The sequence below is a fragment of the Myxine glutinosa genome, chromosome 8 (genome assembly GCF_964187855.1).
Source record: "Myxine glutinosa chromosome 8, kmMyxGlut1.1, whole genome shotgun sequence".
NCBI lineage: Eukaryota > Metazoa > Chordata > Myxini > Myxiniformes > Myxinidae > Myxine > Myxine glutinosa.
Genome location: NC_136268.1, coordinates 125,434,409 through 125,461,838, shown reverse-complemented (window position 1 = coordinate 125,461,838; position 27,430 = coordinate 125,434,409). Strand labels below are relative to the sequence as shown.

General features: G+C 47.1%; 1 protein-coding gene across 4 annotated transcripts; it reads left to right on the top strand.

Annotated features, from left to right (window-relative positions):
• LOC137432907 (polyadenylate-binding protein 1) lies at positions 1–27,430 on the top strand. Of its 4 annotated transcripts, none has more exons than XM_068125220.2 (14): positions 1–614; positions 6,683–6,876; positions 16,130–16,245; positions 18,697–18,836; positions 19,432–19,526; positions 19,660–19,797; positions 19,972–20,067; positions 20,159–20,434; positions 20,578–20,668; positions 21,055–21,174; positions 22,347–22,544; positions 24,576–24,706; positions 26,499–26,597; positions 27,092–27,430. In XM_068125220.2, the coding sequence occupies exons 1-13, from the start codon at positions 422–424 to the stop codon at positions 26,577–26,579; spliced, it is 1,869 nt and encodes a 622-aa protein (XP_067981321.1). In that variant the 5' UTR covers positions 1–421; the 3' UTR covers positions 26,580–26,597; positions 27,092–27,430. The 4 variants fall into 4 exon arrangements, with proteins under 4 accessions (XP_067981321.1, XP_067981319.1, XP_067981320.1 ...); XM_068125218.2 differs by having other exon boundaries at positions 1–632; XM_068125219.2 differs by having other exon boundaries at positions 46–614; positions 24,576–24,635.

Genomic DNA, 27,430 nt, shown 5'->3' with positions numbered 1-27,430 from the left:
GGATGGATACAAGCGTATATAATAACTGCACCGGAGGGACTACTTCCCTTTAACTTTCCCGGCTGCGAGCTCGAGACACGCTCGTGCGTGGTAAAGGGATTCCCTCCTGAGGGGTCTTTCTTTCTCGCGCACGGCTCGTACGTCAATATAGCATAACCCGTGCCCCCCCCCCCCCTCACAAAAAAACAAAACTATAAAAAATCGCAAAATAATAAAATAATTTTTTAAAAAGGAAACTACTCCTACGAAACGGTTTTTTAACGGACGCAACCGCCGATCCCAATCCCAAGGTGAGGTGCGTTCGGACGAGCGTCTCTGCTTGCGCCTCCCACGGAGAGAATAAGCTGCTGACGCCGACTCTTCGACTACGACAACACCTACATCGAACGTACGGGCCTTCGGGCCTCCTGTTGGCGCCACCATGAACCCCAGCGGACCGAGTTACCCCATGGCGTCGCTCTACGTGGGTGACTTGCATCCCGACGTGACGGAAGCCATGCTGTATGAGAAGTTCTCTCCGGCTGGACCTGTGTTGTCGATCCGCGTGTGTCGTGACATGATGACGAGACGCTCTCTCGGATACGCTTACGTGAACTTCCAGCAACCTGCGGACGGTGAGCAGCCCGATTGCGGTGAGGACTGAGGATGTGTGCGAGCTTGGTTTCTAATTCTATTCGGACGTGTTGGGTGAGAGTGTAGGTGGTGGTGGTGTGAAAACAGTGTGTTCTGCCGTACAGTGGTTTACATGTTACATGTTTGCGGTTAGTGGAAAATTCATGCTGTTGCAATTTTGGGTTGGGAGGCGACGTTACGTTGTGGGTTGGGAGGCGACGTTAGGTTGTAGCGACGGTAATGGTCGGCACCGACTCCGAGGGGATGGTGGTGGTGAAGGCCTGAAGGAAAGGAGGGGGGGGGGGGTTTGGTGGATCCCAAGGAAGGGGTTCGGGGTGGTGACTGAGCCTGGAAGGCGGAAAGAGGGGGAGGGGCGTTGGTAGTGATACCAAAAAGAAGGGGGTTGGTGCTGAAGCGAGAAGGAAGGGGGCGTTGGTGCTGAAGCTAGAAAAAGGGGGGGGGGGGGTTGGTGCTGAAGCTAGAAGGAAGGGGGCGTTGGTGCTGAAGCTAGAAAAAGGGGGGGTTGGTGCTGAAGCTAGAAGGAAGGGGGGGGGGTTGGTGCTGAAGCTTGAAGAAAGGGGGGGGGGGGTTGGTGCTGAAGCTTGAAGGAAGGGGGGGTTGGTGCTGAAGCTTGAAGGAAGGGGGGTTTGGTGCTGAAGGTAGAAGGAAGGGGGGTTAGTGCTGAAGGCAAAAAGAAGGGGGGTTGGTGCTGAAGCTGGAAGGAAGGGGGGTTGGTGCTGAAGCTGGAAGGAAGGGGGGTTGGTGCTGAAGCTAGAAGGAAGGGGGGGGTTGGTGCTGAAGCTAGAAGGAAGGGGGGGTTGGTGCTGAAGCTAGAAGGAAGGGGGGGTTGGTGCTGAAGCTTGAAGGAAGGGGGGTTTGGTGCTGAAGGTAGAAGGAAGGGGGGTTAGTGCTGAAGGCAAAAAGAAGGGGGGTTGGTGCTGAAGCTGGAAGGAAGGGGGGTTGGTGCTGAAGCTGGAAGGAAGGGGGGTTGGTGCTGAAGCTAGAAGGAAGGGGGGGGTTGGTGCTGAAGCTAGAAGGAAGGGGGGGTTGGTGCTGAAGCTAGAAGGAAGGGGGGGTTGGTGCTGAAGCTGGAAGGAAGGGGGGTTGGTGAAGCTAGAAGGGGGGTGGGGGGGTTGGTGAAGCTCGAAGGAGAGGGGGGATTGGTACTGAAGCTGGAAGGAAGGGGTAATTGGTGCTGAAGCAAGAAGGAAGGGGGGATTGGTGCTGAAGCAAGAAGGAAGGGGGGGGTTGGTGCTGAAGCTAGAAGGAAGGGGGGGTTGGTGCTGAAGCTAGAAGGAAGGGGGGGTTGGTGCTGAAGCTAGAATGAAGGGGGGGGGGGGTTGGTGCTGAAGCTAGAAGGAAGGGGGGGTTGGTGCTGAAGCTAGAAGGAAGGGGGGGTTGGTGCTGAAGCTAGAAGGAAGGGGGGGTTGGTGCTGAAGCTAGAAGGAAGGGGGGGAGGGTTGGTGCTGAAGCGAGAAGGAAGGGGGTGTTGGTGTTGAAGCTAGAAGAAAGGGGGGGGTTGGTGCTGAAGCTAGAAGGAAGGGGGGGTTGGTGCTGAAGCTAGAAGGAAGGGGGGGGGGTTGGTGCTGAAGCTAGAAGGAAGGGGGGGTTGGTGCTGAAGCTAGAAGGAAGGGGGGGTTGGTGTTGAAGCTAGAAGGAAGGGGGGGTTGGTGCTGAAGCTAGAAGGAAGGGGGGGTTGGTGCTGAAGCTAGAAGGAAGGGGGGGTTGGTGCTGAAGCTAGAAGGAGGGGGGGGTTGGTGCTGAAGCTAGAATGAAGGGGGGGGGGTTGGTGCTGAAACTAGAAGGGAGGGGGGGTTGGTGCTGAAGCCAGAAGGAAGGGGGGGTTGGTGCCGAAGCTGGAAGGAAGGGGGGGTTGGTGCTGAAGCTAAAAGGAAGGGGGGGTTGGTGCTGAAGCTAGAAGGAAGGGGGGTTGGTGCTGAAGCTAGAAGGAAGGGGGGGTTGGTGCTGAAGCTAGAAGGAAGGGGGGGTTGGTGCTGAAGCTAGAAGGAAGGGGGGGGGTTGGTGCTGAAGCTGGAAGGAAGGGGGGGTTGGTGCTGAAGCTAAAAGGAAGGGGGGGTTGGTGCTGAAGCTAGAAGGACCGGGGGGTTGGTGCTGAAGCTGGAAGGAAGGGGGGGTTGGTGCTGAAGCTAGAAGGAAGGCGGGGTTGGTGCTGAAGCTAGAAGGAAGGCGGGGTTGGTGCTGAAGATAGAAGGAAGGGGGGGGGGGTTGGTGTTGAAGCTAGAAGGAAGGGGGGGTTGGTGTTGAAGCTAGAAGGAAGGGGGGGTTGGTGCTGAAGCCAGAAGAAAGGGGGGGTTGGTGCTGAAGCTGGAAGGAAGGGGGGGTTGGTGCTGAAGCTAGAAGGAAGGGGGGGGGGGTTTGTGCTGAAGCTAGAAGGAAGGGGGGGGTTGGTGCTGAAGCTAGAAGGAAGGCGGGGTTGGTGCTGAAGATAGAAGGAAGGGGGGGGGTTGGTGCTGAAGCGAGAAGGGAGGGGGGGTTGGTGCTGAAGCTTGAAGGAAGGGGTGGGTTGGTGCTGAAGCTTGAAGGAAGGGGGGGTTGGTTGGTTGGTGTTGAAGCTCGAAGGAAGGGGGGGTTGGTTGGTGAAGCGAGAAGGAAGGGGGGTTGGTGCTGAAGCTAGAAGGAAAGGGGGGGGGGTTTGGTGCTGAAGCTAGAAGGAAGGGGGGTTGGTGCTGAAGCTAGAAGGAAGGGGGAGTTGGTGCTGAAGCTAGAAGGAAGGGGGGGTTGGTGCTGAAGCTCGAAGGAAGGGGGGGGGGGTTGGTTGTTGTTGAAGCTCGAAGGAAGGGGGGGGGGGTTGGTTGATGATGCCAGAAGGAAGGGGGGGGTTGGTGCTGAAGCTAGAAGGAAGGGCGGGTTGGTTGGTGACGCCAGAAGGAAGGGGGGGTTGGTGCTGAAGCCAGAAGGAAGGGGGGGTTGGTGCTGAAGCCAGAAGGAAGGGGGGGTTGGTGCTGAAGCCAGAAGGAAGGGGGGGGGTTGGTGCTGAAGCCAGAAGGAAGGGGGGGTTGGTGCTGAAGCCAGAAGGAAGGGGGGGTTGGTGCTGAAGCCAGAAGGAAGGGGGGGTTGGTGCTGAAGCCAGAAGGAAGGGGGGGTTGGTGCTGAAGCCAGAAGGAAAGGGGGGTTGGTGCTGAAGCCAGAAGGAAGGGGGGGTTGGTGCTGAAGCCAGAAGGAAGGGGGGGTTGGTGCTGAAGCTAGAAGGAAGGGGGGGTTGGTGCTGAAGCTAGAAGGAAGGGGGGGTTGGTGCTGAAGCTAGAAGGAAGGGGGGGTTGGTGCTGAAGCCAGAAGGAAGAGGGGGTTGGTGTTGAAGCCAGAAGGAAGAGGGGGTTGGTGTTGAAGCCAGAAGGCAGGGGGGGGGGGTTGGTGCTGAAGCTTGAAGGAAGGGGGGGTGGGTTGGTGCTGATGCTCGAAGGAAGGGGGGGGTTGGTGCTGAAGCCAGAAGGAAGGGGGGGTTGGTGCTGAAGCCAGAAGGAAGGGGGGGGTGTTGGTGGTGATGCCAGATGGAAGGGGGGGTGGGTTGGTATTGAAGCCAGAAGGATTGGGGGGAGGTGGGTTATGGTGGTCGAGTCTGATATAAGAGGGAGGGAAGGGGGTTGGCAACTTATGGAAGAGGGAGGGAAGGAGGTTGGCGTCTGATGAGGGAGTGAAGGAGGTTGATGTAAGATGGAAGAGGGAGGGGAGGGGGTTGGCGTCTGATGGAAGAGGGAGGGAAGGGGGTTGGCTTTTGATGGAAGAGGGAGGGAAGGGGGTTGGCATCCGAGTGAAGAAGGAGAAAGGATGCTGGCATCCGATGAGGGAGGAAGAGATGTTGGAGTCTGATGGGAGAGGGAGGTTTGGGTCTGATGGAAGACGGAGGGAGGTTTGGGTCTGATGGAAGACTGAGGGAGGTTTGGGTCTGATGGAAGACTGAGGGAGGTTTGGGTCTGATGGAAGTTGGAGGGAGGTTTGGGTCTGATGGAAGACGGAGGGAGGTTTGGGTCTGATGGAAGACTGAGGGAGGTTTGGGTCTGATGGAAGACGGAGGGAGGTTTGGGTCTGATGGAAGAGGGAGGGAGGTTTGGGTCTGATGGAAGAGGGAGGGAGGTTTGGGTCTGATGGAAGACGGAGGGAGGTTTGGGTCTGATGGAAGACGGAGGGAGGTTTGGGTCTGATGGAAGACGGAGGGAGGTTTGGGTCTGATGGAAGACGGAGGGAGGTTTGGGTCTGATGGAAGACGGAGGGAGGTTTGGGTCTGATGGAAGACGGAGGGAGGTTTGGGTCTGATGGAAGACGGATGGAGGTTTGGGTCTGATGGAAGACGGAGGGAGGTTTGGGTCTGATGGAAGACGGAGGGAGGTTTGGGTCTGATGGAAGACGGAGGGAGGTTTGGGTCTGATGGTAGACAGGGGCAGGTTTGGGTCTGATGGCAGACGGAGGCAGGTTTGGGTCTGATGGTAGACGGAGGCAGGTTTGGGTCTGATGGTAGACGGAGGCAGGTTTGGGTCTGATGGTAGACGGAGGGAGGTTTGGGTCTGATGGTAGACGGAGGGAGGTTTGGGTCTGATGGTAGACGGAGGGAGGTTTGGGTCTGATGGTAGACGGAGGGAGGTTTGTTTTGATGGTAGACGGAGGGAGGTTTGGGTCTGATGGTAGACGGAGGGAGGTTTGGGTCTGATTGTAGACGGAGGGAGGTTTGGGTCTGATGGTGGAGGGAGGTTTGGGTCTGATGGTAGACGGAGGGAGGTTTGGGTCTGATGGTAGACGGAGGGAGGTTTGGGTCTGATGGTAGACGGAGGGAGGTTTGGGTCTGATGGAAGTCGGAGGCAGGTTTGGGTCTGATGGTAGACGGAGGGAGGTTTGGGTCTGATGGAAGAGGGAGTGAGGTTTGGGTCTGATGGAAGAGGGAGGGAGGTTTGGGTCTGATGGAAGAGGGAGGGAGGTTTGGGTCTGATGGTAGACGGAGGCAGGTTTGGGTCTGATGGTAGACGGAGGCAGGTTTGGGTCTGATGGTAGACGGAGGGAGGTTTGGGTCTGATGGTAGACGGAGGGAGGTTTGGGTCTGATGGTTGACGGAGGGAGGTTTGGGTCTGATGGTAGACGGAGGGAGGTTTGGGTCTGATGGTAGACGGAGGGAGGTTTGGGTCTGATGGTAGACGGAGGGAGGTTTGGGTATGATGGTAGACGGAGGGAGGTTTGGGTCTAATGGTAGACGGAGGGAGGTTTGGGTCTGATGGAAGAGGGAGGGAGGTTTGGGTCTGATGGAAGAGGGAGGGAGGTTTGGGTCTGATGGAAGAGGGAGGGAGGTTTGGGTCTGATGGAAGAGGGAGGGAGGCTTGGGTCTGATGGAAGAGGGAGGGAGGTTGGAATTTGAGGAAGATAGAGGGGTGAATATTGATGGAAGAAGCAGGGAGGTTTCTGAGGAATTGTGATGGAGTCTAATGCAAGGGAGGTTAATGGAGTGAGGTGGTGGAGTCTGATGAAGAATGGGTGGCGGTTGATTCAGTCTGATCGATGCAGGAGGGTTGTGGAGTCTGTTGAGGTGAGGAGGAGGAGGTTATGATGCGGGGGGTGAGGGAGGATGGTGGAGTCTGTTGAGGTGAAGAGGAGGAGGAGGAGGAGGAGGAGGAGGAAGAGGAGGATGATGATGATGCGGGGGGGGGGGGGGAGGATGGTGGAGTCTGATGAGGAAGGGGTGGTGGTGTTGGGTGTCGGAGGGGAGCATTATTTTGTGGATTGGGATGATGACGTCTTCCGATGGGAGATGGACACGAGAGTTGTGGTGGGGGGGGAGGGGGGTGATGAAGAGGGGGAGCATGGTGGACAGTGTGCTCGTGGGTTTTAAGGTGGGAGTAAGAGAGAAAGAGTAGTGAAGGGGAGAAGTTTGCGTGTTGGAGGTTAAAGGGAAGGAGGAGGGGAGGACTAATCTGGAGGGTAGGAGAAACAGAATGTGAGAATGCTGGGTATGGGATTTTAAGGGCAATTTAAAAGGCAGGGTTTGTTATGGTGCACATTTAATTGCTTTTGAACCAAATGTGTCTTTGCTTCTCCAAACAATCTTTGTCCACTGTTCTTGCCGTTCCAGCCGAGCGAGCGCTGGACACTATGAATTTTGACGTCATCAAGGGTAAGCCAATCCGTATCATGTGGTCTCAGCGTGACCCGTCTCTTCGCAAGTCAGGTGTGGGCAACGTGTTCATCAAAAACCTAGACAAGTCCATCGATAACAAGGCCATGTACGACACCTTTTCTGCATTTGGGAACATCCTCTCTTGCAAGGTTCGTCGCACAGCTCAAACTTGAAACCATATTGTAAAGAGGTGGAAGTTGCAAAACATTGCATTTCATTGTGTGCGAGTGAATTTTGCATCAATTTAAGGTTGTACATTTCACTCCCGTCATTTATCCTGTTTGGGGCTAACCAATCAAGGGCTATCTGAAGTGTTGATGAGGCCCATACAACGTGCCTGTGGTGTCGTCCATCTGTAGTAAGCTGCATCAGCAGCACAGCCACGACCCCAGAAAATGATGCAACCAGCAGCCACAGGCTGCATACGAAACATCCATCTGTAAATGCTGAATGTTCGTTTTGTCTTCATCTGATACCTATTTATTTATTTATTTATTTCATGACAATCCGTGATGGCATCACGAATCGGGTGAAGTTTTGATTCCTTTCACAAGTGGTTGTTACCGGATCATGTTTCGCGCCAAGACGTTCGATCCATCTGCAACACAAAAGTGCAGTTTTGTTTCGCAAGTCGACGAGTCCCTGTGAATGTTCAACTTGATTCATTTGCAACCCCAACCAAATGTTACATCTGGCCTCTTCTACAACTGTTGGATTCGTTTACAAGGAAATGTCTCCACTTGGAGGTTTTGTGCACCACTACTTGAAGTCACTGGGAATCACTATCGCCACGGCGCTCGAGTAATCCAAGTTGGTTACGATTCATCACATGGGTGTTGATTTTTTTACAATGCCTTCAGAAAATATTCACACCCCTTGACATTTTCCACATTTTGTTGTTACAGCCTGAATTAAGAATGGTTTCAATTGAGAATTTCTTTTGTCACTGATCCACACATAATACCCCATAATTGTCAGTGGAATTTTTGAAAATGAAATATTTACAGAATAATTAAAAATGAAACGCAGAAACATCTAATTTATGTACGTATTCAATCCTCCGAGTCATTACTTCGTAGAAGCGCCTTTGACAGCGATTACAGCTTCGAGTCTTCTTGGCTGTGTCTGTATCAGCTTTGCACATCTGGATTTGGGGAGTTTCTCCCATTCTTCCTTGCAGATTTCCTCAAGCTCTGTCAAGTTGGATGGGAAGCGTCGGTGAACATCAACCTTCAAGTCTTTCCACAGATTCTCAATGGGATTGAGGTCCAGCCTTTGGTTGGGCTACTCAATGACTTTCACGTTCCTGTTTGAAGCCGTTCCAGTGTTGCAGTGACTGAATCCTTGGGGTCATTGTCCTGTTGGAATGTAAATCTTTGCCGCAGTCTAAGATCTTTTGCACTATGAAGCCGGTTCTCAAGAATTTGCCTGTATTTGGTTCCATTCATTTTTCCCTCTATCCTTACAAGTCTCCCAGTCCCTGCCGCTGAAAAGCATCCCCATAACATGATGCTGCCACCACCGTGCTTCATGGTTAGGATGGTGTTACGTGGGTGATGGGATGTGCTCGGTTGCTGCCAGACATAGCTCTTTGCATTCAGGCCAAAAAGTTCAATTTTCATCTCATCAGACCACATAATCTTTTTCCTCAGGCTCTGCCTTTCACGTTTTGCAAACTCCAGGCGTGCTGTCATGTGCCTTTTTTTCTCCGGAGTGGCTTTGTCTGGCCACTCTCCCATGAAGCCTTGATTTTTGAAGTGCTGCAGAGACTGGTGTGCTTCTGGCAGCTTCTCCCATCTCAGCCAAGGTCTTTGCGTTCTTGGTCACCTCCCTGACCAAGATCCTTCTTGCCCAGTTTGGTCAGATGGCCAGCTCTAGGAAAAGTCTTGGTAGTTCCATATTCTTTCCATTTCCTATTGATTGAGCTCACTGTGCTCCTGGGAACTTTCAACACTCTAAAAATTGTTTAATACCTTTCCCCAGATCCATGCCTCTTCACAATTAAATCTTGGTGTTCTTCTGACAGTTCCTTGGACTTCATGATAGAGTTTCTGCTCTGACCTGCACTGTCAACTGTGGGACCTTGTATAGAAAGGTGTTTCTTTCTAAACCATGTTCGATCATTTGAATTAGCCACAGGTTTTGTTGATCACAAAAGCCCAATTTTAATGATCACAAAACTTTATGCTCACTGTGAGGGTCATTTTGAGTATGGGTGCGTGCGTGCTTGCACACATTTGAAATGTCATTGTGTATGGTAACGCCATCATCCTTTGGCTTTGGTAATCTTTTTTTTTTAGTGGTCATTTTGGTAGGTGCCGCTGCCTGTTACAGCTGAGCAAAAGGTGGAGGCACATGTTAATCAATTTTTTTCACCTGCAGATGTTCATGCAATTTTAACGTTCTGTGATGTTCTCCCGGGTAAACCGAACCATAAACTGTATCGTGCTGGTCTGTTGTTCCAATCTGAATGCTTTGCTCATTATGCAGGGAATCCAGGTTGAAATCCCACATCTCGTAATGTTTGTCCGTTGTCTATTAATATCCTTACTAGTGGTAACCCGTGAGAATCACGGGCATAAATAGTGTTTATGTTCATACAAACTAACTGCATGGTTCAGTGTGGAATAAAAGCTGAAAATCAGTGAAAAGTTTTAAATGGCGCACAAAATGGTGCGAGTTGTTCAAAACTCTTCACTGATTTTCAGCTTTTATTCCACACTTATAGACATTTGGAGTTGTATAGTTGTATATAGTTGTATAGACTGCATATCCGCTTGCGGTATGATAACATAACCAGTGATAACTGGCTGGACAAAAGCCGCAGCTCGCTGGCTAGGCGTGCTTCCACCTTGCGGTATTGATAAATACTAGGGCATTGCCCGTACGTGGGTGCCCGTTCCGTGGCCAAAAAAAAAAAAAAAACGCTACCCGTACGCTCTACCCCGCCCGTACGCCCGTAAACAAAAAAAGCAACGCTCTTCGCTTCCGCCCTTCGCTCTGACTGAATTGGGAGAAATAATGCGCATAAGAAATCGAATTACGTACCGTAATGGCGGTCAGCTCGTAACGCGCTCAGCTCCGCTCGTCTCACATCGGCCACGCCTACGCAACAGAGCGTTCTGTGATTGGCTGCCGGAAGATAAGTCGTCACTGTCCGGAAGTTCGCAAATCGCAGTTAGGATGAATCGTTTTAATTTAATCGCAGTTTGAATTCGTTTTAAAACATAGTTTAACGGCAACATAGTTGAAAAGCCTTGCCTTGCTGCAAACAGCTGCTGCAAACAACAACAACATGGAAGGCTGCACTGTCCGGAAGTTGGCATATCGCAGTTACGATTATTTTAGTGTTAATGGCCAATTATTCAATTAGCGCCAACGTATTTTGGCTGTTTGCAATTTAATCGCAAGGAAAAGTAGAAAGAGAAGAGGGAAAAAAAGAAAAGCCTTGCATTAACGCATTAACGCTTGCATTGCATTAACGGTTCGGCACACGTGATAGCTCGCTGCTCTCTGATTGGTTGAAGCGTTTTTTGGACATAGCTCGGTAGGTACTTGTCCGATTAATTACAAACCTTGAAAAGGCACATCCTCGGGTCCCCAGCAATATACCTGGCAAGTTTCAAGTATATCGGACCCGTGGTTGTCGAGAAACAGCGGTCACAGACACACAGACACACAGACAGACACACAGAGATTGCTGGAATTATAGATAGATCCAGGCTGATGTCACATTGGCGGCCACGCGTGCGCATTGCCTGCTGCCTTCCCACTTCCTTTTTGTGTCAGTTGTCACCAAAAAAATAATTGTCAGTTGTCACCAACATTCATTCTGGTGGATCTCCTGAATATCGCTTTGTATTCAACTGCAGTGTTGTCTTTTATAGTGTGGTTACTGGTAAGTATCCCCGTTACATTTCTGATCGCATTTATATTTGTATTAAAAGGCGTAGCATGCCCCTCGAGTCGATGCGCGTCTGCCACACATCGGGACGTCTTCTTCTTCTCCTCGGTATCAAGTGCAGCATCTCACTGTGCGTAAAACAAAATGGCGCGAGTTATTCAAAACTTTTCACTGATTTTCAGCTTTTATTCCACACTTAGACATTTGGAGACATAGGTATGCTTATATGGAAGGTTTAGTCATAACTACATTGTATCACACATATCTTAGGGCGACAGGAGCAATAGCTGGAGAGAAGTTCTGATTACAAACTTCAGAAATAAGCGTTTTAATGTTATAGATTGTACATGTAAAAATACTCTTTACTAATGTCTTTGTTCTGCATGTGGTTTCTGTACAAGTTCTTCCAAGAGCCTTTGATCACTTTAAACATACAAAAGTTAAATGGTGATTTAAGGCTTCAGCAGACAATCCTCCTCGTTTTGAAACAATATGGAGCTGAGTGTGCCATCGAGGCTGGTTATGAAGATGTTGAAGAAATCCCTACGTTGAGGTCAACCAATCATTTCGACCGACAAGGAAGGTGTTCAGAATGTCCGTGTCGTTCCACAGCGGAAGTGAAGCTTACCCATATTGGGTTTGCACAGCAAGCAGGCATTTTCCCCCTGCAAGTATTTTTTTGCAAGATCTAGGCTCGTTGAAGCAAAGCAAAGGACACAACATAGCAAAGGGAACAGCAAGAGAAAGGGGAAATGCCAACAGCAGTACAGAGGGAGAAAGTTGATGGAGATAGACAACCAGGGGATGTAGGTAACGATGAATGGTAGGGGAGAGGCAATGGATGAACACGATGGATATGTAGGCACAGTTTTGGGAGGAGTGGGCCGTGTTTTAATGGGTCTAGAAAAGACCATGGTTTTGGATGGGGGGTGACGTGAGATGGTGGAGAACAGTTGTGTTCTGACCCGGAGGGAAGAATGGGATTGAACAGATTGTGGAAAGTGGTTCCAAAGGTGGGGAAAAAGGGGAATAAATGAGTTGGGGTGACCTGTCGGCGATGGTGAAGTGATCGGCCCATAGACTCAGCTTCATCGTGAGAGATTCTTATCTTGAAAGCCTTGGTTTCCACGGTGTCAAGCTGAACAAAATGTGAAGCAGGGGAGCCAGCCCAGAGGGGAGGGACAGCAGTAATGCATCAAGCTGCGGATGAAAGCCCTTGTAGGTGCATCGGAGCTCAGGTGTGCCAACGAAGGACAGAGGATGCCCATTTGGCGTCTGGCTTTGGAGGCCAACTTTGAAATGTGGTTTGCCCAAGAGAGATCATGGCTGAAAGTGAGACCCAAGAGTTTGAGTCACTGATTCTTTTTGAGACGCTTGCTGAGAAAGTAGATGGAGGGTCTGTGGTAAGGTCCCTTCGGAGAGAGAGTGAGTGTGTGGGATTTCTCTGGGTTGAAAGACTTATTCCAAGTGTTTGACCACATTGTGATTTTGTCATGGTCTGAGGAGACAGAGAGAGAGAGAGAGAGAGAGAGAGAGATGAGGCTGCTGTCAGAAGGATGAGGGATGTCACAGCAGAGGGTAGAGTCATCAGCAAAGAGATAATGATTTTCCAGAGAGTCAGAGAGATCATTGATGAAGATCAGGAATAAGATGGAGCTGAAAACACTGCCTTGGGGTACACCAGCCTTGACAGGGAGAGTAAAAGAAAGGATTCTGTATCAGACTGTATCAAATGCTCGAGATATATCGAGAGATAGCCCTGATCTCATGTCTAACATTGAGGGCCTTCATCCATTGTTGTGCGAGTAAAAGCAGCATGTCCGAGGTGGAGTAACCAGGTCTGAATCAGAATTGATCTGAGATGATGCTGTTGGAGAAAAGGAATGATTTTACGTCAACTGTGATGGTGGATTCCATGACTTTGTTGATAATTGGAAACAAGTTCATTGGTCTGTAGTTGAGGGGATTCATTTTTGCACCTTTTTACGTCTTGCTGTGATGTTGGCTGATCAAAATAACTGGGAAAGATGGAAGTTCGCCTTTTTTAAGAATGGCATCAAGCCATGGAGAGCCTAGATCATATTTGTGAATGTGCAGTTGGGGTCACCGATTGTATGCACTACATAATGCTCTGCTTTTGTGAGCAACTGGTGCGACTTAGCCAAGAAAATAGTCGATGCCGACGAGTGCTGCACGTGGAGCCACTTGGTGGGGATTCCATATCAATTGTCCATTTGTCGGTGACTGCAAGAGATGCTCCAGATTAGTTCTTTGTTAAATGAGGGCTTTTTGTGTTGGATCGTGGCCTCTTGTTGCGTCTCCCAAGTACTATCCTGGTAACTCGCCGGAAGTGCATGCATCGCGGAGTTGATGAACGTGCAAACTTGGGCCTAAAGCCACTTCTTTGGGATGGGAATGTCACCTGGCTGCGAAATTGCGATTTGGAGGATTATTCTGGTCGTCGTGCCATCAGATAAACTGCTTTGAGTGGTGGCTGAAGCCAATGGGACCCATTCCAATTCTGCTGTCCTTAAACATGCTCCATTCCCTTAAACCGCAAGAGGATGGAATTCTAACCTATGCAAGGACTTACGATTATGTTTTTGATTATTATCCCTGGGTTTTTACTTTTTTTGACATGACCATTATCACAATGTTTGCATGATGCTTGGTTCTAAAAAAGAAAAAAAAATTAATACGACGTCAGAACATATTTTCTTCACATCGAGGTGGTCATCCTTTGAAGGAATGTGAGGCCATTTGTTATCGGTGATGCCGCATAATCTCTTGTCATGGTGTATAAATTGTCACCATTCATTGGCAACACTTCCTGGTGTTGAGACAACTTAGCTGCAGAAATGAACCTTGCACATCTTTGTGGGGAAACCCCATTTTGTTCGTTATTGGGACATTATCCCACATCATGGATTGATTGGGAGGTTAAAATTTCAAATTATTACCTCTGCCACCAAAGGTGGATGGAGGTTATGTTTCCCCCCTGTCTGTCTGTTTGTTGTGCCGTCTGTGAACAAGATGTATCAAAGTTGTGGACGGATTCAGACGAAATTTGGCAGAGATGTAGCGTATGAGACAGACGAAATGATTAGATTTTGTTGAAGATCCAGATTCAGAACCGGGCTAGTATAATTTTTTAGTGATTCTTCACCATTGAAGAATAAGCCAGGTGTTGGCTTAGCGGTTAGGGTGCCGGCTAGGGATCCTGGGTTTGAATCCCGGTTGAAAAAATGAATGAATGATCGTTTTAAGGCCATTTTCCCTGCTAGAGCGGGGGTTAGCCTTGCGGGCCCCATGACAATCATGGTTCCCTGTTTGAGGCAATGTTTTTATGGCCGGATGCCCTTCCTGGCACCAACCCTTAGTCGCCTCTTACGATGCGCAGGGATACGGTGTACCTATTCTAAACCGGGGTACACACCGGGAAGAGACGACCTCGATTCACATACGGATATGTGAATTATTTAATCTTTGAAGTGATTCTTCACCATTGAGAGATCGGGTGAAAAGCTACATGTAACAGATTTTTAAAAGTTATGGACGAGTTATGACTAAACTTGGTGGACGAGTTGGTTCGGTGACAAGAACAAGCCGATTCGATTTTGGTCCAGCTCAGAATCCAGATTCGGCCTAGCATTGGGATATAAACCATAAACTGTTAAGCCTGGCAGGGGTATGCGCTCTACCGAGTGCATTTCCAGTTTAGTTTAGGTTGCCTCTTGTCCTTTATAACATTTTGTGAACAGTGGGAGGAGGAGGGACATTTCTTACCCCAAAATTATTGTGGTACAAATTTCAAAGGCTCGGAGACGTTGGCTGTTCCGGGCTCAGAGTTAAATGCGACTTGGTGATGGCTTTGGCCCGATTTTCCCCCCCCCCCCCCCCCGCCCACCCCAAACCTGCAATTTGATCTTCCACATCCAAATCTCATAGGTCTACTTGTTCTTATGTTTACTCATTTCTCCCTCTTTCGAATTCCAAACACTTCTTCATGCGAAGCATACTTATTTTGTTTTAAAGAAATTCGCAAATTTCTACCTCCACTCTAAGTTATCTGTCCTTTCAAAAACAAACGGTTTGTAGTCGGGTTGGGCATCCAATCCAGGCTAGACAGCTGAAAGGTAAACGTGATAGCTTTGTACACAACTACCAATGGGTAACGTACACCTTGCTCTTTTGACTCGCTTCAAGCAAATGTACGTAAACATCATTCCAAAGTTCAAGGAAATTGTCAACTGCAAGTGTTTGGCTTTAAAAAAAAAAAAACAATGTAATAGTAGTGAACAAAGGTGTGTACGTCGGTGTGCGATCACTTGTCCATCACGATTCACTGTGGCTGAAAAGGAAGTAGAGTGGAAGTAGTACGAATGACGTACCTCAGCTCCAAAGGTAAACAGATAACCGAACGCCATTTCATACCAACAGCATCGGTTTATTTTCAGACGATTAGTTCATTTAACCTTCCGAATCTCCTGTACCTTCTAATTTGGAGGTAGATGAACGAATCCGATTTTCTCTCTTTCATGGTCCTCACAAACCAACAATTCCCTCGAATTACTAACCCAGTACTGTTTAAAGGTAGGTGCGATTAACCTTTGATGGTCTGAAAGGGACTGATCAACAAACCAATGAATAAAACGTCAAACTTATTACTCGCTGTAAAGGTTTGTGTCGGCGCTGTGCTGTAGGTTTCCCCTTTTTGGCTCCGGCTCGTCCACCCCGTCGGCTCCTCGAGTCACTTCAGCCGATGAATTTATTTTGGCCTCTTCAGTGGCACACAGAACCCGACGAGGCCGACGTCGCGCATTGAGAGCGAGATTGCGGCATGACAACGACGTCCCGATTTGGTTTGTAAAGCCGCTCGCACCCGATGTAAACTCTTAAATATCTAAACCTGAAACGAGACGCGTCGAATATGTTCATTGGAACTCCTGTAACGTGACTCGTTTTTGTACAGAAAACAGAGGATGTACATTTTTACATGTTGGGAACTAAACTTACTTTTTGCATGCGCAGTCAAAGATAAAGCTCACCTTCGAGTCCCGCATACCTTTTTATACTTTTCCTCACATTTTTGAGTGTAGGAGTTAATAGGTTTACAATGAATGTGGAAGTTGATGGATTTTATCAGCGAAAAGTTGATGAGAAACTTGTTTATAATGGTGGTGAAAACCAGGTGTGGCCGACGTTTCCAGTGTTTGTATTCGTCGGAGCGAACGGCTTGTGGAGGAGTTTACGCATGTTGTCTTGAGTACAAGGAAGTTGAGACGGTGCACATCTCCATGAATATGACTTTGTGACATGGACGTGGACAAATGGACACCATATGGGATTGAACTGGTATTCCATCATCGATGAGCTGTGTGCTCAGATGGGAATTCCAAACAGGCAACCCCACAAGGTTGTCCTTGATGTTGTTGTATTCACATTGTTTTCGTCGTTGACATTTGTCATGTAGAATTCTGACCTTCACGTTTCCGCAGGTGGTTTGTGACGAAAATGGTTCTCGAGGCTATGGCTTTGTTCACTTTGAGACCCAGGAAGCTGCCGACTGTGCCATCGACAAGATGAACGGCATGTTGCTGAACGACCGCAAGGTGTACGTAGGCAAACATCACCCACATCCCCCTTCTCTCCATTCTCCATATTGCTAGATGTTAACAGTTGTGCATTTGGGTTTCAGGAACCGTTTTGAGTAAATGATAATGAGCTGGCAGGAACAAAGCGTTTGCTGCACGGGCAATTGTGCAATTTGCAAGAACGGTTCTGATTGATTCCGGCTTATCTGCTTCACCGGGAAATGATGCAGCGAAGCAAATAACTATGTTTATGACTTTTATTTTTACTTTAATAAAATATAACTCAGTCGGTGAAAGGAAAAAATCGATATCGACTCGTGCTATTCATGAACTGCTGTTGCACTCCAGCGAAACTTGTTGCGTGCAAAACGGAGTGGCTGAGAATGTTTTGGAGTTAATATTTTTGGCTCAAGATGGCCCAAAGCACTCAAGTGTGATAATCCCTTCTTTAATCTGTACGTTGATCGATGATACATTTGCGCTTCCAAGTTATTATGACGGGGCACCTGCCGTGAGCTTTTCGGGAGCGCTCCGGCCTCCACCTGCCCTGCAGCACACACACTCAACCCGCCCCCATCCCTCTTTCACCCATCACACATCTATATCATGGGGGCTAAGCGAGCGGTTCACTCTGTTGGTGTCTACAAAGTTTGGTCTATGATTGAGGAACAACTTTATTTCATTTGAACATGAATCGGAAAATAAACCTGAAGTTTCACGGTACTTTGGCTCTGAATTTGTCCTGACGGTGCGTGCAGAGAGGAGTGAAATCACATTGATGGTGCGTGTCTCCATGATAATAACTGTCTGCCCAGCTGGTGTTGAAACGGAATTGAAAATCATTCCAAACCGGGAGCTTACTGTTTCAGGGACGTCATAATGGCCAAATGGTCACGAATAACTAATGCGACGTGTTAAATAAGGTGGTGTAAAAGACGCTGCATCAACGGCGGTAAACTTCCAAAAAAATTTAATATTTTCTCCAACCTTTAAAATCCTGATTTTATTTCAAATCAATTATCTACTTCAACACTGTCGAATGTAAATCGCCTTTTGGTACTTATAAAACCCTTGAGTTCAGCAGTTTTTGGACAAAATATTGTGCCGTTTTACATCCTCTCGACCAATCAAATTTGCCGTTCGTTGACCCCGGCCATGGCCTTATTTCTCAAGACTGCGTGGGGTAAGGTGATCTATGAACTCTCTAGTTGGTACTCTGAAATTATTTACTCACCTGGCAACAAAACGTTTTATTTGTACCACAGTTGATCAATGCTCGTGTGAACTTGTTTTGTGGGTTTATTTATTTTGTTATTGTATAAAATACTTTTAAACCAATGAGGAAACTGCGATGTATTAAACCATGCCAGAATTGGATTCTTCCTTGAATATGCTGATGTATTTTGTTGTTTTTTTTGTTTTTTTTGTTTTTTGTATACTGAATCGAGTAATCGTGTAATCATGATTTATTTATTTTTGTATACTGAATCGAGGCTCGTGAAAGAGCTAACATTTACTTCACAAACAAATCAACCAGACAAACAAAATATATAAAAAGAGGGAGCGGAAGACAAGATGGGGAGAGAAGGGGAAGCACACAAACACAACATTTGAGAGCAGGGAGATGTGTGGAAGGGAGAGGGCGTGGGAAGGGGGGGGGGGGGGGAGGAAGAAGTATAAAACACAAGGACACAAAGGACTTCCAGGACAGAAGTTGGTATTTCAAAAAAGTGGAATTGGGGTGAAATTAGCGGGGTAGAAAAGATCAAGGTTTTGGATGGGGGAAGATAAGAGATGGTGGTGAACAGCTGTTTTAAAGACCTGGAGGGTGGAGTGGGATTGAAGAGAGTGAGGAGATGAAACCCTGAAATCAGTATGTATGAAATCAGTATGTAATCTGAAACATTGTGCGGTACCCTATTTTGTCTGGCCTATGTGTTATGCTGTAGTACAACTTTCATGCACATATCTGACACCAAGCAATCAAAGTCCCACAAACACTAAAATTTTGTTGAATAGTGCGATTAATGTAACACCTCCCGCCAGTCTGAAATGGCTATAATTTTTTATTTTCTTTTGTTGAATAATCATCACTTTCTTTTGATGCCGTTGCGGACTTGGCTATATTCGCTTGTCCGTACATGTTTCATCATACGGGAAAGGTTTCTGATTCCTTTTGGTTTAATCTAGTTCGCAATCCTTATTCTGAGTTTTAAATGATGTTCCTGCAACCCAGGTGACGTAGATTATGATATGCGGTTAATGGTGCATCGCCGAAATGTGCAGTTGCGTGTGAATATTTGGGTTTGAAAGAGTGATTTGCTCTTCAGTGAAAGTTGCTTCTTTTGCACTTCAATTGCACATGTGGTAAAGCTGTCCTTTGGGGAGGGTGGGCGAGGGCGAAGTCGCCCGTGTGAGGTTAATTGGATGAGGTAAGATGGATCTTCTGTATGGCTTGCTTTGACATGCAGGTTCGTAGGCCGATTCAAGTCTCGTAAGGAGCGTGAGGTAGAGATGGGCGCCAAGGCAAAAGAATTCACCAACGTCTACATTAAGAACTTTGGAGAAGACATGAACGAGGAACGGCTGCGAGAGACTTTCGGCAAATTTGGTGGGTTTTTGTTTGTTACCGGTTATTTAAATATCTTTATGGTTCAGAATTGACCAGAGATTGGTGGTTGTTGAAATAAACTGCTCAAAATACTGTGGTGGCATGACACCGTTAACTCTCCTCACGCTGAATGTCCATAATCTTGATATTCAAGCTTAATTGAATTGGTCCCACAAACTCCAGATTTTATCAACCAATCGGACCTGCCTTGTGGCCGTGGTTTTCTCATTTTGACTCTCGATCGTTAACGTTCTTCTTCTTTGTATTGACGAGCGGTAATGTTTCACTCGCTTGTTAAAAATATAAACTGATCCTCAAGGAACCGTCTCGTTTTCGGATTTCAAATATTTGCATGAACCTTGCACATTGTTGGAAAATCTTTAGTGGTGACTTTGCACGTGTCTGTTTTCCACTACTTGTGACGTGTTTTGACCCCAAAACGTCTTGTTTGTTGTGCATCTTGATGAATATCACCGTCACAATGCCAGGCATGTTATCTTCCTGTATGTTAAATGCCTCAGTTGTTGGGTTGCCATCGTGGCTCACCAGTTGTTGCTTCAACTTGTGATTGGTGTTATTTTTTTCACGCTGGCAGGTAAAACCCTGAGCGTACGAGTGATGACTGACGAGCTGGGGAAGTCTCGTGGGTTTGGCTTTGTAAGCTTTGACCGGCACGAGGACGCACAACGGGTATGCCACGCAAGGCGTGCCAATGCAACCTGCTATCAGTTATGGACGGCATGCCGCCGCTTTCTTTGTGTTATGAGCTAAATCCTGCACCGAGTTTGAAATGGACACGTTGTGGTGTTTCCTTTGCCGGCAGGCGGTGAATGACATGAACGGCAAAGAGTTCAATGGCAGGTTAGTGTTCGTTGGGAGAGCGCAGAAGAAGAGCGAACGCCAGGCGGAACTGAAACGCAAGTTTGAAATGCTGAAGCAGGAGAGGATCAGTCGGTATCATGTGAGTCGAGACATCATCCCATGAGCTTTTTTTGACTTGACCTTTGATGCCTCGACTTGCCTTTTTGTTTGTGGTTTTTTTTGTTTTTTTTTCACATGGTTCCGCAACGGGTTTGCCGGTGCCATGGATATGCTTTATTTTATATGTGATGTGGAAATGGCACTGAATTTGCAGGGAGTGAACCTTTACGTCAAAAATTTGGATGACAACATTGACGACGAGCGGCTGCGAAAGGAGTTTGCTCCGTACGGCAACATAACAAGCACCAAGGTATAAACCAGTAGCTGTCGAAGATTTTGTTGCACCATGTGTGCGCATATGCAAATTCATCCATTTCAAAAATTACTTGATCTTGCTCAAGGTCATGGCGGAGGAAGGTCGCAGCAAAGGCTTTGGCTTCGTATGCTTTTCATCGCCGGAAGAGGCCACAAAAGCGGTCACGGAGATGAACGGGCGCATCGTTGGCTCCAAGCCATTGTATGTGGCACTAGCACAGCGGAAGGAGGAGCGCAAGGCACACCTGACGTCGCAGTACATGCAGCGTATGGCAGGCATGCGTCCCATTCCACCGAACACCATCATCGGGCAGTACCAGCCTACAGCTGCCGGGGGTTACTTCCTCTCCGCTGTACCCCAGGTGGGAAATCTGGGACTGAGAATAAGCAATTAAATTCCAATTTAATTGAAATTATGGAATTTTTGGTTAAAATGTGTATCTGCTCCTTCTGTACCTCCGTACCCGTCCCCCCGTTCCCCTCCCCAACCGACTTTTTGGTGCAGGCACAAAGCCGTCCACCATTTTATGCACCAAATCAAATGGCCCAGATGCGACCCAACCAGCGTTGGCCACGGCCGCAAGTGTGCCCTCAAGGTAAGCCTGACAGCACAGCGACGTTTAAGGGAATCCTTATCAGTAGGTGCAACATTCCGTTCTCTCACTTGGGATTGTTGCAATTAATCCAGTCAAGTGGGTGTGAGTTGTATATTTTTTGTGAACATCATGTACTGCTCAGGTATGTGCAACAGTTGCAGCTTTTTGTACCACCTGTTTGTTGTTCCGAACTACAATTTGTTATGTTATTTTGAGTCGTCCCCTTGTCTTTCTCCACCACTGATTCCAGGACACAGGCCTTTACAAAATGTACTCAATCGGCACACATTTTAATTTTTACTTCAAAAATGTTCCCTTCACCTTCTGCTTGGCCTTTGTGCACCTTGCTGTGCCAGGATTACGAAGACTATGTTGTGCTGTTGCAGGTGGATTCCAGAATGTGCCCAACATCAGGCAACAATCATCTCGCCCACCCGCCATCCGCACCATATCGCCGATCACCAACACACAGATTGTACGTGCCATACCTTCAGGCCAGAGGGTTGGTGAGTATGTTGTGATTTTCTACTGTAAGGACCAGAAGATAATCAGAAGGACCAGAGGTCCTTTTTCTGTAAGGTCCTTTTCTGTAAGGACCAGAAAGAAAAGCTTTAAATATTATTATTTATTTATTTTCATTATTAATCATTTATTTATTTTCTTTCTCATCTGGGAAATATCTCGGGCACCTTTTGAGCTAGGAAGTTGGTATTTGGACACGACGGTGACCAAGTGATGTGGCTTTAAATAATATTTTGGGTTTATTGAGGAATTTATTTATGCAATTAATCAATCAATCAATCAATTAATTGTACACCTCTCCCTCCCAATACAGTATAGGCTCTATGCGCTGCACCGTGGTATCGCCGGGCGCCTAAGGTGCCCCGGCAATGCTACGCTGGAGGATATTTATTTATTTGGCATGGGGGTGGTGTACTTCGCCTGTATCTGGCCTTGTTGTTGTTGTTTGGGAGGCAGGTGGAATCGGTTAATTTGCTTGCAAATTAAAACCGGTTTCACTTTTTATGCCTGTTCTGACAGTCACTGTTTGTTTTCGGGTTGTTTGTCCATGATGGGTTTTTCGGTCCCGTGATAACTAAAGAATGGCTAAAGGGATCGAAGTCAAACTTGGTACAAGTATGTGGAATGATGTAAAGATGGTGTGATTAGATTTTGGAGTCGAGGTCAAAGGTCCAATTGGGTAAAAAAAAAAAAAAATCTGTTGCTGAACTAACTTGTGAACCAGAGATGTGATTTTCACCAAACTTGGTAAAATTACATATTATGATGCAAAGATGATCTGAATAGATTTTGGGGTCAAGAGGTCAAAGTTCATGTTAAGCAAAAATTATATCATCACCGTGATAACTTGGGAATGGCTGAAGGTATCTGAGCCAAACTTGATGCAAGTATGTGGAATGATTTAAAGAAGAACTGATGAGATTTTGGTGTCAAAGGTCAGAAGTCATGTCAGGTAAAAATGTGATACTTGAGAACAGCTGAATGGATTTAAATCAAACTTGGTACAAGTATGTATAATGATTTATAATAATGTGGGTGGAGGCATATTAGTCGACGTTGCGATGTCGAAGATTGCCGTTCTAGTAATAGAAAGCTTTACTTCCCTTGTTTTCCATGCTCTTGTACCGAACAAACCCTTTCCTCCCTGTATTTGTAGCCGCCACTCAGACAATGGGGCCTCGGTCAATGGGGGGTGTGGCACAACGTCCCATGACAACCTACAAATATGGTCCGCCAGTACGAGGTCCACAAGGCGTCGGGCCTGGATCGCAGGCGGTGCACGTACAGGGGCAAGAGCCACTAACTCCAACTATGTTGGCAACTGCTCCTCCACAGGAGCAAAAACAGATGTTGGGTACAGGATTCACTGCAGCGATTTCTTCAATTTGTTGTTTTTTTGTGAGACTGTGATGTTGAATGCAAAGCTTTTGATGTTTATGGCTGGATTCAGGAAGCAGTTCCTTCATCTATACCTAAAGAGTAAAGAACCTCTGCTCAGCACTTGCACCAGGAAGTTGCTTCCTTCAAGGTCAACGGTTGTGTTTTTCCCATGTTTGAAGTGAAGTCCTGTGTTGTTTGGTGTCTGTGTCTGTGTGTGTGATCTGTGTGCTCACAGGTATGCTCTTCCTTGAGCATTGGGCCCTCCAGAAAAGAATGTACCAATTTTTGGTTTGTCTTCCTTTGTATAACAAAGGCAGTTTCAGGAGAAGTACATGGAGAAGAGGAAGAAGTTGTTTCTTGGGTTTGTTGATCTGTAGAAAGCATTCGATAGGCCACATGAAGTAGTGACATGGGCATTGAGGAAGTTAGGAGTGGAGGAACGGTTGATCAGAGTAGTGATGGCAATGTACGAGAGAGCGCGCACAGCTGTAAGGAAGAAGGACGGGAACAGTGGTGAGTTTGAGGTGAAGGTGGGAGTGCATCACGGGTCGGTACTAAGTCCACTACTATTTGTAGCTGTGATGGAGGTGCTGGCTCGGAATGTGAAGGAAGGTTTACCGTGGGAGTTGTTGTATGCAGATGATCTGGTTTTGATTGCGGAAAGTATGGATCGACTGAAGGAGAAGATGAACAAGTGGAAGGAATGTATGGAGACAAAAGGTCTGAAGGTGAATATCATTAAAACGAAGGTGATGGCAAGTGATGAGGTGGAAAGAACTGGGAAGTGGCCGTGTGCTGTGTGCAGGAAGGGTGTCGGAGTGAACTCCAATCAATGTACAATGTGCGCTGAATGGGTTCATCAAAAATGTAGTGGTCTGAGAGGGTCATTAACCAGTTTGGCAGCTACATTCAAGTGTAAGGTGTGCACAGAGGGAGCTGCAGATGGAGGAAATGTTGAGTTGGATCTTGGAGACGGCGTGAAGCTGGAAGGTGTGAAAACATTTTGCTACCTCGGAGACATGCTGAATGGAGAAGGTGGAATCATTAGTCTCGGCAACGGTTGCTGGAGTGAGATGTGCATGGTAGAAGCTTCGGGAACTGAGTGGCATGCTGACGAGGAGGGGAGTGTCGTTGGAGATGAAGCGAAAGGTGTATGCTGCATGTGTGAGAAGTGTTATGATTTATGGGAGCAAGACATGGGTAATGAACGTAGAGCAACAACGAAGGGTGGAAATGCGAATGGTTCGGTGGATGTGTGGAGTATCGTTGAGAGAGAGAGGAAGACAAATGATGAATTGCGAAAGATGATGGGAATAGAGTCTCTGATTGATGCTGTGAAGAGAAACAGGTTGAGATGGTTTGGTCATGTGTTGAAGGATGAAAGTGACTTGTTGAGAAGAGTGATGGAAATGAATGTAGAAGGACGTAAAGGACGGGGAAAACCGAGAAAGACTTGGCTAAAGGTGGTGGAAGAATAAATGCGGGCAAGGGGGTTAACAAGGGCAGATGCAGAAAATAGGGCAAAATGGAGAAGATTGTCATGGGGGCCGCAAGGCTGACTCCCGCTCTTGCAGGGAAAATGGCCTTAAAATGCCTGTTGTTGCTTTTGTTTCTTCCTTTGTATAGCAGCAAATTAAAATCTTGTTTCAAGTCTGTAGTCTGTAGGCCATTCAGTGGCTTCAGGGGTGGCATCTTTTACATGATTTAAATCACCATTTAAAGATCTAATTTGGCATTCGAGTACGGTGCGCCATATGGCCTGACCATGTGTTGCAGTTGCACATCACTGTTTCTGGTCTTCTATGTGCGGAAAACGTAACCGCATATCTTCCATGAGGTGTCCGGATTCAGTTTGACGATGACAAAATCCTCCTTGGGAGCTCCATTCCTGGTTGTGGTGTGGTTGCTTTGTTGATGAGGTATTTCGATGACATGTTAGTATTTTTATGTCTCTTGCCAAAGCTTTTTTGAGGGTGTTTTGGCATTGTGGATGTGCTTTGTGCAGGTGAAAGGCTGTTTCCATTGATACAGTCCATGCATCCTTCATTGGCTGGTAAAATCACAGGTATGCTCCTGGAGATTGATAATTCAGAACTGTTGCACATGTTGGAGTCACCTGAGTCTCTGCGCTCAAAGGTAAGCCCTCCAACCTTTTGTTTGTTTTTTTGTCAGCCTTCTTGTACCACCCTCTCACATCCCATGTGCCGTTTCTCACCACATCCATGCTTGGAGGGCTGTCAGTGCAGTATGTACCCAGAATTAAAGGGAGCCCAATAAATTGTGCAGTTATACTGTATGGAATATGTCGATGGCTCCTTGCCGTGCGTCGTACATTTCCATCACAGTTCCCATTTACCTGAAGTGAAACTCGTCACATTCCATTGTCACATTCCATTGTCACATTCCATTGTCACATTCCATTGTCACATTCCATTGTCACATTCCATTGTCACAATCCATTGTCACATTCCATTGTCACAATCCATTGTCACAATCCATTGTCACAATCCATTGTCACATTCCATTGTCACATTCCATTGTCACATTCCATTGTCACTTTCCATTGTCACTTTCCATTGTCACTTTCCATTGTCACTTTCCATTGTCACTTTCCATTGTCACTTTCCATTGTCACTTTCCATTGTCACTTTCCATTGTCACTTTCCATTGTCACACACTTTATAATCACAGCATCCTTGCATTTTGGTGGAGGGGCAGGGCAGGATCTGGTATTTCAAAATTATTATTCTTACCAAGTTCGTTCTTGGTAAAGTGGTGCTGATGTGCTGAGATGTAGTACGTGACTCCCGTTTGGTGCTCCAAGCGAACCCAAGCAATGCTGAATCGGACAAATCAAGGCAGGAGATTAATTGAACAAAGATGAGTGGGACGGTGGAGAAATTGTTAACAATGGGATAAAATTACAAACCATCTTCGGTGAGATTTGCAATGTTAATTATTGGAATTTTCCGTCGAAAATAAAAGTACAAAGTGCCATCTTGATAGGATGAAAATTGCTCCTTCCATACAAAAACAAAACTGCCAGGTGTGTGCTTCCCTTGCGTAATGAGGTGTTGGCTCGGTGATAAGTTATCGTAATCTGTCACGGAGTTATCCGATCAGTCCCACGAGGTGTAAAGTGGACCCACCGTATCCACATAGTGTACTTTTGATCTCTCGTTTCGGCCTGTATTTTCCAGAACGTTTCGGCCTGTATTTTCTACAATGCAAATGGTACAGGTCACTGTGACAACCTAATGGCGTTCCAGCAATTTCCTTTGCTGGATTATATTGGTGTCTCGCCAGACTGTTTTGCCGCTCCAGCTGATGCTGTCTCTACGCTCCCTTTATTACATGTTTTTTATATGTCCGTTTTTTTTTGTGTGTGATTAATGTTAGCTCTTGCATGAGCCTCGAGCTTGTATACAAGAAAAAAAAATGCATATCTTGAGTAGCGAAGTCCCATGGGAATATTTTGTGTACAGTACTTGTAAGTTGTAAGGTGCATTGGTAATTCGTGGACGCGATGCTTGCAAGCAACCAAGTTCCGTCAAATTTCGCTCTCATGACCAAAGAAACTAAACCAAGGGGCAATTGATGCCCATTAAATTTTCATTCATCCTTGAGGCCGACATTTGGCAAAGCATGATTCATTCGGAATGTGAAGTGGGACCAGTCGAGGATCTTCTTCCAACAACTGAATCTAGAGAAGGCTGCTCTAATTGGCCAAACAAGGCAATTGTTGCACAACATGCATTTGAATATGTCCCACAGATAAATCGCATTGCTTTTGTAGACATCAATGCAGTACCTTGATTGGTATGCTGAAGCACGAGTACACGTCGACCTGGTTATTGCAATTGCACGGTTGCAGTTTTCTTTTGAAAATAGATGCCTATTAATCGTATATATTCTGCCCATTGGTCAGGTGGAGGAGGCTGTTGCAGTGCTGCAGGCCCACCAAGCCAAGGAGGCTGCCCAGAAGGCAGCCACTGTCCAGGTGCAGTGAGAAACCAGTTGACAACAGGTAGGCCGGCCGTCCTGCTTCGCTTCCACATCCACAATCAAAACCGCTTCCACGTGCACGGCCGTAAATCAAATGCAGCCATATTTGGAGAGAGCTCGGGATCGTAGTTGTTTGGTTGAGAATGTCTCCTGTCTTTCTTTGCCCTCAGTTGATCAGTCGTTACGCACCAATAATGTGCTGGGTTATGCAAAAAGCATTTGCTAGTGGTGCCCGAGGTTTGGTGGAATACAGCACACAAGCTTTGCGTTTGAAAGCTTGTTTTTTGCCTTGCTGATGGCACTAAGTGCGTCTAAGACCCAAGCTTTGCAATGGTGGTTCGAACACTCCCCTTCCGGGATAGATTATATTTGGAAAGACTTCTCCCTCGTCCTTCGCTGTAATTTGCGGTTTTATTTTTCTTGATTGTGGAAATCAAACGGATTTGGATCAATTGTATTTGGTCGTGGATCGATTAACATCAGTAAGTTGATGCTTCTTCTTCTTCTGCTCTGCAGGTTTTGCTGCAACGGAGGACGAAAGAGCCATCAAAGGTTTTGGCCGGGGACTTTGAGTCGATGCACGGGGGAAGAAGAGCTTTCACAAAGCAAAATGAAAAAGTGAAAATAAAAATGAGAAAAAAAACTAAAATACAAAAAATGTTAAACCTTGTAAAAAACGCAAGGAGTGTTTTGAGATGCGGATACGATTGTTGTTGCCATCAAATGAAATGGTGACGACAACCTTAATTTAATTTCTGTGGAACTTGAATGCACGCGGTAAATCTGCAGAATGATTCAGTTGTATCCGCCGGAATTCTTCATGGAATGACAATAAAACTGTTCTTTCAACCCCAA